We start from the raw sequence: 18,855 nt of genomic DNA, 5'->3' as shown, positions 1-18,855 counted from the left end.
CGAATGGAGGCAGCAAACAATGTACCAGGCCAGCTGTGATTTGCAACCTGATAGCAGTAGTTTTGGAGTAGCAAGAAATGTATTGGTGAATTATATTAATCATGCATTAAACTGCATCCATCTATTCTGCCAACAATGCCTTAGTGTACGTCATGGAATGTTGAGTCAAATAGAACCTATTTTGAAAATTTCTTATAAAGTTGGTTTTGTAGCATAAACTGGGAATTTTATATTTTTGACTGATATATTATGATTGTCTGTTTCATATCCGCAAAGTAGCTAAAACGCTGTCAGTTTCACTTTGTGTCCATTATTTAAAAAAATCTAGGTTTAGGCTATAGCCCATGCATCTGACAGAGAGGGAGAGAAACAATATTTTCTGACTGCATTTTGAGCCGCTTTGGAATTCTCCGCTCTGTCTGGCCTACATTCAAATCAAATTTCAAATCAAATTTATTTATAAAGCCCTTCTTACATCAGCTGATATCTCAAAGTGCTGTACAGTAACCCAGCCTAAAACCCCAAACAGCAAGCAATGCAGGTGTAGAAGCACGGTGGCTAGGAAAAACTCCCTAGATTCCTCCTCTCTTGCGTTCTGTAGGCTATATAACATATTTATTGAAATGGCCTATAGGAATAGGAAAATTACTCGGAATGTCACTTGTGTGATGCTGTGCGCTGCGAGACAGTTTTTTTTTTATTGCCAGGCTCCAGTCATGTTCAAATGGGCTAAACCATCGTCTGTCACGTCACGATGTTATCACCATCGACAATGGCTGTCAATCATCGTCGATAGACGATGCTATTGTAATATCGTCCTACCCTATTAGGCACCCTCGGTAGTTGCTGGAACCGACAATAACATATCTGAGGCAACACAGTACGGTTTGGGCTAGCGCCACAATGTGAAAAGGGTACAAGAGCCTAGAGGCAGGTTTTTTCTGCTGTAGTTTAATTTGTGAGTGACATGGAACATGGTCAGGGACACGGTCATATTAGCTGATATTAGCAGCCAGAACAGGCAAGCCATAACAAACAGGGATATACCCACTTTGTGTTGGCAGAATTTGACCCAAATTGTTAGTTCAGAGAACGTGGTTCAGTGGAGTTCTAGCCTCTACTCCAGGAAAAAGTTTGATTGGTTTTCAGAAAAGTGACCCAGCAGCATCTTCTTAGAACTACAGCCAACCCTGGGCCTCTTTCATCTTGTTTTCTCAATCTGTGTTTTCCTAGAGGAGCATGCTTACCAAGAGCTTGTGCTATCACAGTGAAAATATTTAGCTTATGATTTATCTGTTTGGTAACTGGATGTGACTCTGAAGAGTGACGCAAGCAAGGACTTTGAAATAATCACTGTCTCCAACTCTCTTTTTCTCTCCAACTCTCCGTCATTGTTCTCCCCCTCCTGCTGCAGCCAACCTGCAGGAGAAGCTGACTGACTTCCTACCCAAGTTACTTGACTGCTCGACAGAGATAAAAAGCTTCCACGACCCTCCAAAGCTGCCCACCTACTCCACCCTGGAGCTGGTTGAGCGCTACGGCCGTGTCATGGCCTCCTTGTGCCGGGTGCCTGCGGATGGGAGATGAGCTGAGGGGGCAGCAGCCCCCCTCACAGTCCCACGGCCCCCTCAGCACCCAGGCCACTCACCAATGGAACTCTTTTAACCCATGCCTTCCTTATAAAACAGGGGTCACTCGCTATAGCTGTTACTCCTCTATCTCTTTTGCTGCTCTAGGTTTTATCATTATAATAATTATTATTTCAATTCGATTTAAGTAAAACGCAACAGAGAAACGAATGAACAGACAGTTGGAAAAGGAGGAGCGGGAGTGGTGAAAATGGCGCTCTTGCAGTGATTGAAAGCCAGTGCATGCTGCTCCAAGCTTTGTTAAATGAGGTGGGGTGTTTTTTGTTGTTGTTCTGTTTATGCCCCCTCCCACCCCCACCCGCCTCTTTCTTAAAGCACCCCTTCTCTGCAGAAGAAGGATCGCCCTGCTGCTCTGCCATCAGTTTGGTACAGTATTATCACGTTTTTGTTTTATTTTTCTAAAGGAAGCGACAAAATGAGAACCTTGAGATTTTATCAGCGGCTTTAAGTATCTCAAGTGGGTCTGTGAACTCTGGACTGCACCAGAAAGAGAAGTTTTAAGTGCTGTGGTAGACAGCCATGGACACTCTGTGGCTTGTTAATAAATCAAGATAATAAAATTTTATTTATGGCCCTTTTAGGCCAAATACATCGTTCCTTTGTCTGATGTCCCATGTCTTTCTGCACTAACACTGATATAATGCAATCATGTATTACACGGCTGTTAACTGTGTGAATGTACAGGTAACTGCCAAAATAAAGGAAACGCCAACATAAAGTGTCTTACAGGTCCAATTCAGCCATTCTTATCTCAATATGAAATCATTTCTGGGTAACAAGTAAGTTGCTGTGATTTTCTTTCTAATAAAATGGTCAAAATAAAGAGCAATTTCTCAAGCAAGAATTTAGCTAGGACTGTCTGGGAGTGGACTGAGTGTGGAGGGGAAAACTGAAAACTACAGGTGATGTCTGCAGTTTACATACACTTAGGTTGGAGTCATTAAAACTCGTTTTTCAACCACTCCACACATATCTTGTTAACAAACTATAGTTTTGGCAAGTCGGTTAGGACATCTACTTTGTGCATGACACAAGTACATTTTCCAACAATTGTTTAGACAGATTATTTCACTTATAATTCACTGTATCACAATTCCAGTGGGTCATAAGTTTACATACACTAAGTTGACTGTGCCTTCAAACAGCTTGGAAAATTCCAGAAAATGATGGCATGGCTTTAGAAGCTTCTGATGGGCTAATTCACATAATTTGAGTCAGTTGGAGCTGTACCTGTGGATGTATTTCAAGGCCTACCTTCAAACTCAGTGCCTCTTTGCTTGACATGGGAAAATCAAAAGAATCAGCCAAGACCTCAGAAAGTAAAATTGTAGATCTCCACAATTCTGGTTCATCCTTGGGAGCAATTTCCAAATGCCTGAAGGTACCACGTTCATCTGTACAAACAATAGCACGCAAGTATAAACACCATGGGACCACGCACCCATCATACCGCTCAGGTAGGAGATGCGTTCTGTCTCCTAGAGATGAACGTACTTTGGTGCGAAAAGTGCAAATCAATCCCAGAACAACAGCGAAGGACCTTGTGAAGATGCTGGAGAAAACGGGTACAAAAGTATCTATATCCACAGTAAAATGAGTCCTATATCGACATAACCTGAAAGGCCGCTCAGCAAGGAAGAAGCCACTGCTCCAAAACGGCCATAAGAAAAGCCAGACTACGGTTTGCAACTGCACATGGGGACAAAGATCGTACTTTTTGGAGAATTTTCCTTTGGTCTGATTAAACAAAAAAATCTAACTGTTTGGCCCTAATGACAATCGTTGTGTTTGGAGGTAAAAGGGGGAGGCTTGCAAGCCGAAGAACACCATCCCAACCGTGAAGCATTATGTTGTGGGGGTGCTTTGCTGCAGGAGGGACTGGTGCACTTCACAAAATAGATGGCATCATGAGGAAGAAAATTATGTGGATATATTGAAGCAACATCTCAAGACATCAGTCATGAAGTTATATCTTGGTCGCAAATGGGTCTTCCACGTGGACAATGACCCCAAGCATACTTCCAAAGTTGTGGCAAAATAGCTTAAGGACAACAAAGTCAAGGTACTGGAGTGGCCATCACAAAGCCCTGACCTCAGTCCTATGGAAAATTTGTGGGCAGAACTGAAAAAGTGTGTGTGCGAGCAAGGAGGCCTACAAACCTGACTCAGTTACACGAGCTCTGTCAGGGGGAATGGGCTAAAATTCACCCAACTTATTGTGGAAGGCTACCCTTAAACGTTTGACCCAAGTTAAACAATTTAAAGGCAATGCTACCAAATACTAATTGAGTGTATGTAAACTGACCCACTGGGAACGTGATGAAAGAAATGAAAGCTGAAATGAATCATTCTCTCTACTATTATTCTGACACTTCACATTCTTAAAATAAAGTGGTGATCCTAACTGACCTAAGACAGTGAATTGTTGCTAGGATTAAATGTCAGGAATTGTGAAAAACTGAGTTTAAAGTATTTGGCTAAGGTGCATATAAACTTCCGACTTCTACTGTACCTGTTATTGGCAGGGATGTTTGGAACTGTCTTTCTTATTGGTCTGTTAACTAATTTACTGCCGGGTATCACCAGGCATGCCACAACTTGTGTGATCACGCTCTCCATAGCCGATGTGAGCAAGACCTTTTTAAACAGGTCAACATTCACAAGGCCGTGGGGCCAGACGGATTACAAGGACGTGTACTCAGAACATGCGCGGACCAAATGGCAAGTGTCTTCACTGACCTTTTCAACCTATCCCTGACCGAGTCTGTAATACCTGCATGTTTCGAGCAGACCACCATAGTCTCTGTGCCCAAGGAAGCGAAGGTAACCTGCCTAAATGACTACCGTCCCGTAGCACTCACGTCGGTAGCCATGAGTGCTTTGAAAGGCTTGTCATCGCTCACATCAACACCATCATCCCGGAAACCCTAGACCTACTCCAATACGCATACTTCCCCAACAGATGACGCTATCTCAATCGCACTCCACACTGCCCTTTCCCACCTGGACAAAAGGAACCCCTATGTGAGAATGATGTTCATTGACAACAGCTCAACGTTCTACACCATAGTGCCCACAAAGCTCATCACTAACCTAAGGACCCTGGGACTTAACACCTCCCTCTTCAACTGGATCCTGGACTTCCTGACGGGCTGCTTCCAGGTGGTAAGGGTAGGCAAAACACTTGCCACGCTGATCTTCAACACGGGGGGCCCCTCAGGGGTGTGTGCTTAGTCCCCTCCTGTACTTCCTGTCCACCCAAGCACGACACCATTAAGTTTGCTGACGACAACTTTGTAAGGCCTTATCACCGACAACAATGAAACTACCTATAGGGAGGAGGTCAGAGACCTGGCAGTGTGGTGCCAGGACAACAACGTCTCCCTCAATGTGAGCAAGACAAATAAGTACGGAGGAAAAAAAAGAAAAAAAAAGATAAATAAATAAAAAGTATGAAATGTATGCACTCACTACTGTAAGTCGCTCTGGATAAGAGCGTCTGCTAAATGACTCAAATGTAAATGTAAGATGATTGTGGACTAAAGGAAAAGGAGGGCCGAACGCCCCCATTTACATCGACAGGGCTGTAGTGGAGCAGGTAGAGTTCTTCAAGTTCCTTTGTGTCCACATCACCAACAAACTGGCAGAGTTGTGAGGAGAGCACGACAACGACTTTTCCCCCTCAGGAGACTGAAAATATTTGGCATGGGACCCCGGATCCTCAAGTTCTACAGCTGCACCATCGAGACCATCCTGTGTGTGTAAATTGACTATGCAAACTATTTGGGATTTTCAACACCATATTTCTTATAAAAATAAGGGATGCGGTTAGTCTCTCTTCAACTCTTAGCCAAGAGAGACTGGCATGCATCGTATTAACGGTGCATTCGGAAAGTATTCAGACCCCTTACCTTTTACCACATTTTAAGTTATAGCCTTATTCTAAAATAGATTTCAATTAAATGTTTTCCTTTCAATCTACACACAATAATTAATGAATTGCAATATAAAAGTGACAAACGGTGCCCACAAACTGGTAAGGTAAGACACAGGGCCTACATAAAGCTGTCCCAACACCTTACCGCTGCTATAGTTCATTCAGCCTCATTTACTGCCTTTTTAAAAAAAACATAGCTGGTATGGCTGACTTGTTAAAACAAATGTGATTTCTACTGACAATTGAGATGTACAAGCTATGGCATAAGGGGACGACAAGTGGATAAGAGGAAATCCGTAATTTCAATTAAGACAATGAGCAAGAGACGACGGACGTAATCAATATATAACTTTTGAACTGTACAGCGACAAAATTCAGAACATGGGCTGTTCTTACATATAAACAGACAAATCAAAGTGTATTTGTCACGTGCGCCGAATACAACAGGTTTAGACCTTACAGTGAAATGCTTACTTACAGGCTCTAACCAATAGTGCAAAAAAGGTATTAGGTGAACAATAAGTAAAGAAATAAAAACAGTAGAAAGCTCTTACGATATTCAATGATTCAATTTCTCTAAACATTAAACGCTGTTTGGGTCTTTGCATGTCAAAAAAGATACACGTCATAACACTTTGAGGTGTTAAATAAGCTTTTAATTTGACACATAAAATTAACAATTCTATTATAGAATGTGTGTGCTGAATTTGCACGTGCAAGCCACTACTATCAGTAGCACTGTCAAAGCTGTACAAAAAAAAGTTGCAACCAAGCACACACCGGCCACGAACATTGTTTAAAATACCGTGTTGGTGAAAATAGACCAAATTATTAGGGTGAGGCACATGGGCTACTAACAGCTTACTACACAACATACAATTAGTATTACTTTAGCTACAGTATACATATCTCTGGCATCCTATATAATTTATGAAGCAACATAAGACATTTTTGTGATGTGCTTGAACAGGAAAGTGGTGCGGCGGTCCTTCGTCAGCAAATTTTGTCATCAAAGAGAAAGATGCCAGATTTACAATTCCGAGTTGAATGACTGTTCAAAACTTATTTTCCCAGCCGTAGCTCGTTTTTCCCCCGAGTTCTCAGTTGTCTTGAACTCAGTTAGCCACTAATTTCTTCCCAAACCACTCATTGTAGAATTTGCGATTTCCAACGTTTATGGCCGATGAGCACCGAGACGTTTTATCTCTAATTTCTCTTCATATGGCAAGGATAGAAAAGGATTTGATTGTCGACTTGATTCATGGTGACGACTGCTAGCTAAGATTTTGAAAGTATGATGTTGACATGATCAATCCAATCAAAGCTACTGTAGATAATGACATGAAATCACGTTCTATCTGTGGCCAATGACCTTGAGCCTTCTTGGATGGGCACTTCTAATATAACTCTATAGCAGAACCCAAGGGGCAAAATTTTTCGAGCTCTAACCTTAGAATTGGGGATGACGTACTGTCCCATGAGTGACAGAAAACTGAGCCAATCAGGCGCCGCGCTCTGTATTTTCTGCTAGCTAGCCCCACCACCACAAAGCACTGAGCTAGGCTGAAACACCTGTGTTTTGGAGCTGCCTTTCTCAAGAAAGCAAAAAAGAGACAAACATGGTATGTAGCGTTAACTCAATTATTTTTTTTTATACATTGTTTGCAAACTAATATGCGACACGTATTAATGTCAAAATAACAAGCAAAACAGGCAAGCCCCCATATATATATATATATATATATACTGCTCAAAAAAATAAAGGGAACACTAAAATAACACATCCTAGATCTGAATGAATGAAATAATCTTATTAAATACTTTTTTCTTTACATAGTTGAATGTGCTGACAACAAAATCACACAAAAATAATCAATGGAAATTCAATTTATCAACCCATGGAGGTCTGGATTTGTAGTCGCACTCAAAATTCAAGTGGAAAACCACACTACAGGCTGATCCAACTTTGATGTAATGTCCTTAAAACAAGTCAAAATGAGGCTCAATAGTGTGTGTGGCCTCCACGTGCCTGTATGACCTCCCTACAACGCCTGGGCATGCTCCTGATGAGGTGGTGGATGGTCTCTTGAGGGATCTCCTCCCAGACCTGGACTAAAGCATCCGCCAACTCCTGGACAGTCTGTGGTGCAACGTGGTGTTGGTGGATGGAGCGAGACATGATGTCCCAGATTTGCTCAATTGGATTCAGGTCTGGGGAACGGACGGGCCAGTCCATAGCATCAATGCCTTCCTCTTGCAGGAACTGCTGACACACTCCAGCCACATGAGGTCTAGCATTGTCTTGCATTAGGAGGAACCCAGGGCCAACCGCACCAGCATATGGTCTCACAAGGGGTCTGAGGATCTCATCTCGGTACCTAATGGCAGTCAGGCTACCTCTGCCGAGCACATGGAGGGCTGTGCGGCCCCCCAAAGAAATGCCACCCCACACCATGACTGACCCACCGCCAAACCGGTCATGCTGGAGGATGTTGCAGGCAGCAGAACGTTCTCCACGGCGTCTCCAGACTCTGTCACGTGCTCAGTGTGAACCTGCTTTCATCTGTGAAGAGCACTGGGCGCCAGTGGCGAATTTGCCAATCTTGGTGTTCTCTGGCAAATGCCAAACGTCCTGCATGGTGTTGGGGTATAAGCACAACCCCCACCTGTGGACGTCGGGCCCTCATATCACTCTCATGGAGTCTGTTTCTGACCGTTTTGAGCAGACACATGCACATTTGTGGCCTGCTGGAGGTCATTTTGCAGGGCTCTGGCAGTGCTTCTCCTGCTCCTCCTTGCACAAAGGCGGAGGTAGCGGTCCTGCTGCTGGGTTGTTGCCCTCCCACGGCCTCCTCCACGTCTCCTGATGTACTGGCCTGTCTCCTGGTAGCGCCTCCATGCTCTGGACACTACGCTGACAGACACAGCAAACCTTCTTGCCACAGCTCGCATTGATGTGCCATCCTGGATGAGCTGCACTACCTGAGCCACTTGTGTGGGTTGTAGACTCCGTCTCATGCTACCACTAGAGTGAAAGCACCGCCAGCATTCAAAAGTGACCAAAACATCAGCCAGGAAGCATAGGAACTGAGAAGTGGTCTGTGGTTCCCACCTGCAGAACCACTCCTTTATTGGGGGTGTCTTGCTAATTGCCTATAATTTCCACCTGTTGTCTATTCCATTTGCACAACAGCATGTGAAATTTATTGTCAATCAGTGTTGCTTCCTAAGTGGACAGTTTGATTTCACAGAAGTGTGATTGACTTGGAGTTACATTGTGTTGTTTAAGTGTTACCTTTATTTTTTTGAGCAGTGTATATGTGTGTGTGTATATGTGTGTGTGTATATATATATATATATGTGTGTATATATATGTATGCACACACACAGCCTCCAACACTCCACTATATATATATATTTCTTTTTACCTAAGTGTGGGGCTCAAAGCAGGTGGCTAGCCCCACCTGCCCTGAATGACGGGTCGCCACTGCTCGAGGCTGTAATCGCTGCCAATCGTGCTTCAATAAAGTACTGAGTAAAGAGCCTGAATACTTATGTAAATGTGATTTTTTTTTTTTTTTTTTCTAAAAACCTGTTTGTCATGGGGTGCTGTGTTTAGATTGAGGGGAAAAAACGATTTCATTAATTTTAGAACAAAGCTGTAACAACATTTGGAAAAAGTCAAGGTGTCTGAATACTTTCTGAATACAATATATCTGCCCTTTTTTTTCTCACCTTTCTTTAACCAGGTAGGCAAGTTGAGAACAAGTTCTCATTTACAATTGCAACCTGGCCAAGATAAAGCAAGCAGTTTGACACATACAACAACAGAGTTACACATGGAGTAAAACAAACATACAGTCAATAATATAGTAGAAAAATAAGTCTATATACAAAGTGAGCAAATGAGGTGAGATGGGAGGTAAAGGCAAAAAAGGCCATGGTGGCGAAGTAAATACAATATAGCAAGTGAAACACTGGAGTGGTAGATTTGCAGTGGAAGAAAATGCAAAGTAGAAATAGAAATAATGGGGTGCAAAGGAGCAAAATAAATACAGTAGGGGAAGAGGTAGTTGTTTGGGCTAAATTATAGATGGGCTATGTACAGGTGCAGTAATCTGTGAGCTACTCTGACAGCTGGTGCTTAAAGCTAGTGAGGGAGATAAGTGTTTCCAGTTTTAGAGATTTTTGTAGTTTGTTCCAGTCATTGGCAGCAGAGAACTGGAAGGAGATGCGGCCGAAGGAGGAATTGGCTTTCGGGGTGACCAGTGAGATATACCTGCTGGAGCGCGTGCTACAGGTGGGTGCTGCTATGGTGACCAGCGAGCTGCGATAAGGGGGAACTTTACCTAGCAGGGTCTTGTAGATGACCTGGAGCCAGTGGGTTTGGCAACGAGTATGAAGCGAGGGCCGGCCAACGAGAGCCTACAGGTCGCAGTGGTGGGTAGTATATGGGGCTTTGGTGACAAAACGGATGGCACTGTGATAGACTGCATCCAATTTATTGAGCAGGGTATTGGAGGCTATTTTGTAAATGACATCGCCGAAGTCGAGGATCGGTAGGATGGTCAGTTTTACGAGGGTATGTTTGGCAGCATGAGTGAAAGATGCTTTGTTGAGAAATAGGAAGCCAATTATAGGTTTAACTTTGGATTGGAGATGTTTGATGTGAGTCTGGAAGGAGAGTTTACAGTCTAACCAGACACCTAGGTATTTGTAGTTGTCCACATATTCTAAGTCAGAACTGTCCAGAGTAGTGATGCTGGACGGGCATGCAGGTGCAGGTGCAGGCAGCGATCGGTTGAAGAGCATGCATTTAGTTTTACTTGTATTTAAGAGCAGTTGGAGGCCACGGAAGGAGAGTTGTATGGCATTGAAGCTCGTCTGGAGGGTAGTTAACACAGTGTCCAAAGAAGGGCCAGAAGTATACAGAATGGTGTCGTCTGCGTAGATGTGGATCAGAGACTCACCAGCAGCAAGAGCGACATCATTGATGTATACAGAGAAAAGAGTCGGCCCAAGTATTGAACCCTGTGGCACCCCCATAGAGACTGCCAGGGGCCCGGACAACAGGCTCTCCGATTTGACACACTGAACTCTGTCAGAGAAGTAGTTGGTGAACCAGGCGAGGCAATCATTTGAGAAACCAAGGCTATTGAGTCTGCCGATGAGGTGATTGACAGAGTCGAAAGCCTTGGCCAGGTCAATGAATTTTATTTTTATTTTATTTCACCTTTATTTAACCAGGTAGGCTAGTTGAGAACAAATTCTCATTTGCAACTGCGACCTGGCCAAGATGAAGCATAGCAATTCGACGCATACAACAACAGAGTTACACATGGAATAAACAAAACATACAGTCAATAATACAGTAGAACAAAAGAAAACAAAAAGTCTATATACAGTGAGTGCAAATGAGGTAAGTTAAGGCAATAAATAGGCCATGGTGGTGAAGTAATTACAATATAGTAATTAAACACTGGAATGGTAGATGTGCAGAAGATGAATGTGCAAGTAGAGATACTGGGGTTCAAAGGAGCAAGATAAATAAATAAATACAGTATGGGGATGAGGTAGATCGATGGGCTGTTTACAGATGGGCTATGTAAGGTGCAGTGATCTGTGAGCTGCTCTGACAGCTGGTGCTTAAAGCTAGTGAGGGAGATATGAGTCTCCAGCTTCAGAGATTTTTGCACTTCGTTCCAGTCATTGGCAGCAGAGAACTGGAAGGAAAGGTGGCCAAAGGAGGAATTGGCTTTGGGGGTGACCAGTGAGATATACCTCCTGGAGCGCATGCTACGAGTGGGTGCTGCTATGGTGAGCAGTGAGCTGAGATAAGGGGGAACTTTACCTAGCAGAGACTTGTAGATAACCTGTAGCCAATGGGTTTGGCGACATGTATGAAGCGAGGGCCAGCCAACGAGAGTGTACAGGCCGCAATGGTGGGTAGTGTATGGGGCTTTGGTGACAAAACGGATGGCACTGTGATACACTGCATCCAGTTTGTTGAGTAGAGTGTTGGAGGCTATTTTATAGATGACATCACCGAAGTCGAGGATCGGTAGGATGGTCAGTTTTACGAGGGTGTGTTTGGCAGCATGAGTGAAGGATGCTTTATTGCGATATAGGAAGCGGATTCTAGATATCATTTTGGATTGGAGATGCTTAATGTGAGTCTGGAAGGAGAGTTTACAGTCTAACCAGACACCCAGGTATTTGTAGTTGTCCACGTATTCTAAATCAGAGCCTTCCAGAGTAGTGATGCTGGACGGGCGAGCAGGTGCTGTCAGTGATCGATTGAATAGCATGCATTTAGTTTTACCTGCGTTTAAGAGCAGTTGGAGGCCACGGAAGGAGAGTTGTATGGCATTGAAGCTCGTCTGGAGGTTAGTTAACACAGTGTCCAAAGGGTGTCCAAAGGAATGCGGCTACACAGTATTGTTTCTTATCGATGGCGGTTAAGATATCGTTTAGGACCTTGAGCGTGGCTGAGGTGCACCCATGACCAGCTCTGAAACCAGATTGCATAGCGGAGAAGGTGCGGTGGGATTCGAAATGGTCGGTATTCTGTTTGTTGACTTGGCTTTGGAAGACTTTAGAAAGGCAGGGTAGGATAGATATCGGTCTGTAGCAGTTTGGGTCAAGAGTGTCCCCCCCCTTTGAAGAGGGGGATGATCGCAGCTGCTTTCCAATCTTTGGGAATCTCAGACGACACGAGAGCTTGAACAGGCTAGTAATAGGGGTTGCAACAATTTTGGCAGATCATTTTAGAAAGAAAGGGTCCAGATTGTCTAGCCCGGCTGATTTTTAGGCGTCCAGATTTTTTTAACCCGCTATGCTCCTTTGGCTGTTTAGACAGGTAGCCCAATGCTGATATTTTTTCAGGATCACAATTAGTCTGCCTGTCTAAACGCAGCCTTTGAGACACCGCTCTCCCACCCATCCAGGACATCTACTCGAAACGGTGCCTGAGGAAAGCCAGCTGCATCAAGGACCCCACACACTAGAAGTCGACCGATTATTCGGCATGGCCGATTTCAAGTTTTCATAACAATCGGTAATCTGCATTTTTGGACGCCGATTACATTGATCTTCACGAAGAGACTGCGTGGCAGGCTGACCACCTGTTACGTGAGTGCAGCAATGAGCCAAGTTAAGTTGCTAGCTAGCATTAAACTTATCTTATAAAAAAAACTATCAATCTTAACATAATCACTAGTTAACTACACATGGTTGATGATATTACTAGTTTAACTAGCTTGTCCTGCGTTGCAAATAATCTATGCAGTGCCTGTTAATTTATCATCAAATCACAGCCTACTTCGTCAAACGGGTGATGATTTAACAAGCGCATTCGTGAAAAAAGCACTGTCGTGTTACCAGTGTACCTAACCATAAACATCAATGCCTTCTTAAAATAAATACATAAGTATATTGTTTTTAAACCTGCATATTTAGTTAAAATAAATTCCTGTTAGCAGGCAATATTAACTAGGGAAATTGTGTCACTTCTCTTGCATTCTGTGCAAGCAGAGTCAGGGTATATGCAGCAGTTTGGGCCGCCTGGCTCGTTGCGAACTGTGTGAAGACCATTTCTTCCTAACAAAGACCGTAATTAATTTGCCAGAATGTTACATAATTATGACATAAAATTGAAGGTTGTGCAATGTAACAGCAATATTTAGACTTAGGGATGCCATCCGTTTGATAAAATACGTAACGGTGCCGTATTACAAATATATATAAAAATCGTCCGATTTTAATTGGTATCGGCTTTTATTTGGTCCTCCAATAATCGGTATCAGTATCGGCATTGAAAAATCATAATTGGTCGACCTCCACCACACTCCCCAGCTACGAGCTGTTCACTCCCTTACTGTCTGCCCGACAGTATCGGAGCATGAGGTCCGATACCATCAGGCTCAGAGACAAGAAAATATGTTTTGCCCTCACTATAGAAGGCTATATCGGTTTACAGGACTAGTAAAGGCCCAGTGCACTACTTCTGGAAGATGTTTTTTTTTTTATTACAGATTTTTTAGGGGGTGCTGCACCCCTACTTCCCGCGGCTATGGCTTCATACACTCATCACAACTGGTACTACCAGACTCTTATTATGATTGCTAAATACTGCACAATTTAAACACTTCCCCAAAACACATGTAAATATTGGACTATAAATTGTGCCTTCCTGTATTATATTTATGCTAAAATGTTTATTCTATTCTACTGAGCCATTTACTTTATGTTCGTATTCTTACCTTTTTATTATTTCTTATTGTTATTGCATTGTTGAGAAGGACCCTGCAAGTAAGCATTTCGTTGGATGGGTATCCCATAAGTACCACTATTACATCTTGAAACTTTCGAAGTCACTGAGATCTCTTCTTCCAGCCATGGAGGCCAAAATAATGGGTAACTTGGCATTTTTATACATGACCCTAAGCATGATGGGATGTTAATTGCTTAATTAATTCAGGAACCACACCTGTGTGGAAGCACCTGTTTACAATATACTATGTGTCCCTCATTTACTCAAGTGCGTCCATTATGTAGGCCGCTACCTGTATCTCAGATTTGCTTTTTGGATACTCTTTGTCAGGGGTAGGCAACTACACTGAACACAAATATAAACACGATTTGACTGAATTACAGTTCATAAAAGGTAATCAGTCAATTGAAATAAATACATTTGGCCCAACTCTATGGATTTCACATGACTGGGAGTACAGCTATGCATCTAGTAGGGGAGTGGATCAGAAAACCAATCAGTTTTTCGGTGTGACCACCATTTGCCTCATGTAGTGCGACACATCTCATTCTCATAGAGCTAATCAGGCTGTTGATTGTGGCTTGTGGAATGTTGTCCCACTCTTCAATGGCTGTGTGAAGTTGCTGGATATTGGCGGGAAGTGGAACACGCTGTCGTTCACGTTGATCCAGAGCATCCCAAACATGCTCAATGGGTGACATGTCTGGTGAGTATGCAGGCCATGGAAGAACTGGAACATTTTCAGCTTCCAGGAATTGTGTTCAGATCCTTGTGACATGTTGCCATGCATTATCATGATGAAACATGAGGTGATGCAGTGGATGAATGGCACTACAATGGGCCTCAGGATCTCGTAACAATATCTCTGTGCATTCAAATTGGCATCAATAAAATGCAGTTGTGTTCGTTGTCCGTAGCTTATGCTTGCCCATACCATAACCCCACCGCCACCATGGGGCACTCTGTTCACAACATTGACACCAGCAAACCGCTCGCCTACACGACGCCATCAACCCAGTACACTTGAAACCAGTATTCATCCGTGAAGAGCACATTTCTCCAGCTTGCCAGTGGCTATCAAAGGTAAGCCTTTGCCCACTGAAGTCGGTTACGACACCAAACTGCTGTCAGGTTAAGACCCTGGTGAGGATGATGAGCACTCAGATGAGCTTCCCTGAGACGGTTTCAAACAGTTTGTGCATAAATTCTTCGGTTGTGCAAACCAACAGTTTCATCAGCTGAGGCTTATGGTAGAGAAATTAACATTAAATTCTCTAGCAACAGCTCTGGTGGATATTCCTGCAGTCAGCATGCCAATTGCAAGCTCTCTCAACTTGAGACATCTGTGGCATTGTGTTGTGACATTTGCACAGGAGTGGCTTCGGGACAAGTCTCTGAATGTCATTGAGTGGTCCAGCCAGAGCCCGGACTTGAAATCCGATCTAACATCTCTGGAGAGACCTGAAAATAGCTGTGCAGCGACGCTCCCCGTCCAACCTGACAGAGCTTAAGAGGATCTGCAGAGAAGAATGGGAAAAACTCCCCAAATACAGATGTGCCAAGCTTACGTAATGGCGCCGGAGAAGATGGCTGCCGTTTATTGGCTCTTAACCAACAGTGCTATTTCTTTAGTTTTTTTTCGCATTGTTTGTAACAACTTACTTTGTACATAATGTTGCTGCAACCATCTTGTATGACCGAAAAGAGCTTCTGGACATCAGAACAGCGATTACTCACCTTTAATGAGTTGGACGAGAGGGATGTACTCCAGACACCCGAACAGGCCCTCATCCCCATCATTTGCAGGAGAAAGAGACGGAAGAGGTATCGCAGAAGGAGACCGGGGTACCTTGTGAGGATCTGCCGATGAGTGGCTAATCTGCCTTTGCCATCAGTCCTATAGGCCAACATACAATCTCTGGATAATAAATTGGACGAACTAAAAGCACGTATAGCCTACTAACGGGACATTAAAAACTGTAATATCTTATGTTTCACCGAGTCGTGGCTGAACAACGACATGAATAACATACAGCTAGCAGGTTAAACACTGTATCGGCAGGAAAAAACAGCAGCCTCTGGTAAGACAAGGTGCACTATATCTAAGGAAGTCTCGAGGTTTTGCTTGCCTGACGTAGAGTATCTCATGATAAGCAGTAGACCACACTACCTAGAGAATTTTCATCTGTATTTTTCGTAGCTGTCTACATACCACCACAGATGGATGCTGGCACTAAAACCACACTCAATGACCTGTATAACACCATAAGCAAATAGGAAAACGCTCATCCAGAGGCGGCACTCCTGGTGGCCAGGCATTTTAATGCAGGGAAAAAAATCAGTTTTACCTAATTTCTACCAGCATGTTAAATGTGCAACCAGAGGGGAAAAAAACTTTAGATCACCTTTACTCCACACGCAGAGAAGTGTACAAAGCTCTCCCTCGACATCCATTTGGCAAATCTGACCATAATTCTATTATCTGACCTGATTCCTGCTTACAAGCAAAAACTAAAGCAGGAAGCACCAGTGACTCGGTCAATAAAAAAAGTGGTCAGATGAAGCAGAATCTGAGCTACAGGACTGTTTTTCTAGCACAGACTGGAATATGTTCTGGGATTCTTCCGATGGCATTGAAGAGTACACCACATCTGTCACTGGCTTCATCAATAAGTGCATCGATGACATCGTCCCCACAGTGACCATACGTACATACCCCAACCAGAAGGCATGGATTACAGGCAACATCCGCACTGAGCTAAAGGCTAGAGCTGCCGCTTTCAAGGAACGGCACTCTAACCCTGAAGCTTAACCTGTTGAGGACAGACGTTCTGCTAGCGGAACCCCTAGCCAACAGCCAATGGCATCGCACGGCGCGAAATACAAAACCAACTATAATACCAAATTTCCATTTTCTCAAACAATAAACTATTTTACACCATTTTAAAGATAAGACTCTCGTTAATCTAACCACATTGTCCGATTTCAAAAAGGCTTTACAACGAAAGCAAAACATTCGATTATGTTAGGAGAGTACATAGACACAAATAATCACACAGCCATTTTCCAAGCAAGCATATGTCACATAAACCCAAACCACAGCTAAATGCAGCACTAACCTTTGATGATCTTCATCAGATGACACTCCTAGGACATTATGTCATACAATACATGCATGTTTTGTTCAATCAAGTTCATATTTATATAAAAAACAGCTTTTTACATTAGCATGTGATGTTCAGAACTAGCATACCCACCAAAAACTTCCGGTGAATTTACTAAATTACTCATGATAAACGTTGACAAAATACATAACAATTATTTTAAGAATTATAGATACAGAACTCCTTTATGCAATCGCTATGTCCGATTTTAAAATAGCTTTTCAGCGAAAGCACATTTTGCAATATTCTGAGTACATAGCTCAGCCATCACGGCTAGCTATTTTGACATCCGCCAACTTCGGGGTCACCTAAACTCAGAATTACTATTAGAAAAATTGGATTACCTTTGCTGTTCTTCGTCAGAATGCACTCCCAGGACTTCTACTTCAACAACCAATGTTGTTTTGGTTCCAAATAATCCATAGTTATATCCAAATACCTCAGTTTTGTTGGTGCGTTCAGGACACTATCCGAAGGGTAACGCGCGAGCGCATTTCGTGACAAAAATAAAATAAAATATTCCATTACCGTACTTAGAAGCATGTCAAACGCTGTTTAAAATACTTTTTTTTCCTATTTTTCTCGTAAAATAGCGATAATATTCCAACCGGGCAACGTTGTATTCATTCAAAGAGAGAAAGAAAAACATGGCGAGTTCTCATGACCGCGCATCTCCAGTCTCACTGTCCCCAGGCTGACCACTTACAAACTCTGCTCCTATACTTTGCCCAGAGACAGCAGACACCCCATTCCACTTTCTGGCGGCTTTAGAGAGCCAATGGAAGCCTTAGAAAGTGTCACGTTACAGCACAGATGCTGTAATTTCGATAGAGATGTAACAGAAGGACAACAAATTGTCAGGCAGGGCACTTCCTGCATGGAATCTTCTCAGGTTTTGGCCTGCCATATGTGTTCTGTTATACTCACAGACACCATTCAAACAGTTTTAGAAACTTTACAGTGTTTTCTATCCAAATATACTAATTATATGCATATTCTAGTTTCTGGGCAGGAGTAGTAACCAGATTAAATCGGGTACGTTTTTTATCCGGATGTGAAAATACTGCCCCCTATCCCAAAGAAGTTAACCTCTCTGGGCTAGGTGGCACCAAATCGTCCCACCTACTTAACAGCCAGTTGAATCCTGTGGCGCGATTTTCAAATACCTTAGAAATGCTATTACTTCAATTTCTCAAACATATGACTATTTTACAGCTATTTAAAGACAAGACTCTCGTTAATCTAACCACACTGTCCGATTTCAAAAAGGCTTTACAACGAAAGCAAAACATTAGATTATGTCAGCAGAGTACCCAGACAGAAATAATCAGCCACCCATTTTTCAAGCTAGCATATAATGTCACATAAACCCAAACCACAGCTAAATGCAGCACTAACCTTTGATGATCTTCATCAGATGACAACCCTAGGACATTATGTTATACAATACATGCATGTTTTGTTCAATCAAGTTCATATTTATATAAAAAAACAGCTTTTTACATTAGCATGTGACGTTCAGAACTAGCATACCCCCCGCAAACTTCCGGGGAATTTACTAACAATTTACTAAATTACTCACGATAAACGTTAACAAAAAGCATAAAAATTATTTTAAGAATTATAGATACAGAACTCCTCTATGCACTCGATATGTCCGATTTTAAAATAGCTTTTTGGTGAAAGCACATTTTGCAATATTCTAAGTACATAGCCCAGCCATCACGGGCTAGCTATTTAGACACCCAGCAAGTTTAGCCTTCACCAAAATCAGATTTACTATAACAAAAATGTTATTACCTTTGCTGTTCTTCGTCAGAATGCACTCCCAGG

The 18,855-nt window shown here is 42.8% G+C and overlaps 1 protein-coding gene across 9 annotated transcripts in view; it reads left to right on the top strand.

Annotated features, from left to right (window-relative positions):
- Positions 1–2,245, top strand: part of LOC106567933 (ubiquitin carboxyl-terminal hydrolase 25) — a 55,484-nt gene extending 53,239 nt beyond the window's left edge. For all 9 annotated transcript variants that reach the window (XM_014137845.2, XM_014137844.2, XM_014137848.2 and 6 more), the window contains one exon: positions 1,415–2,245. In XM_014137845.2, the coding sequence (XP_013993320.2) occupies positions 1,415–1,587 (173 nt within the window). In that variant the 3' untranslated portion in view covers positions 1,588–2,245. The remainder of the gene's footprint in view (positions 1–1,414) is intronic.
- The last annotated feature ends 16,610 nt before the right edge of the window (positions 2,246–18,855 follow it).

This window comes from Salmo salar, chromosome ssa13 (genome assembly GCF_905237065.1).
Source record: "Salmo salar chromosome ssa13, Ssal_v3.1, whole genome shotgun sequence".
NCBI classification, from domain to species: domain Eukaryota; kingdom Metazoa; phylum Chordata; class Actinopteri; order Salmoniformes; family Salmonidae; genus Salmo; species Salmo salar.
Note: the sequence above shows the minus strand (reverse complement) of the source record. Positions and strands in the feature narration are given on the sequence as shown.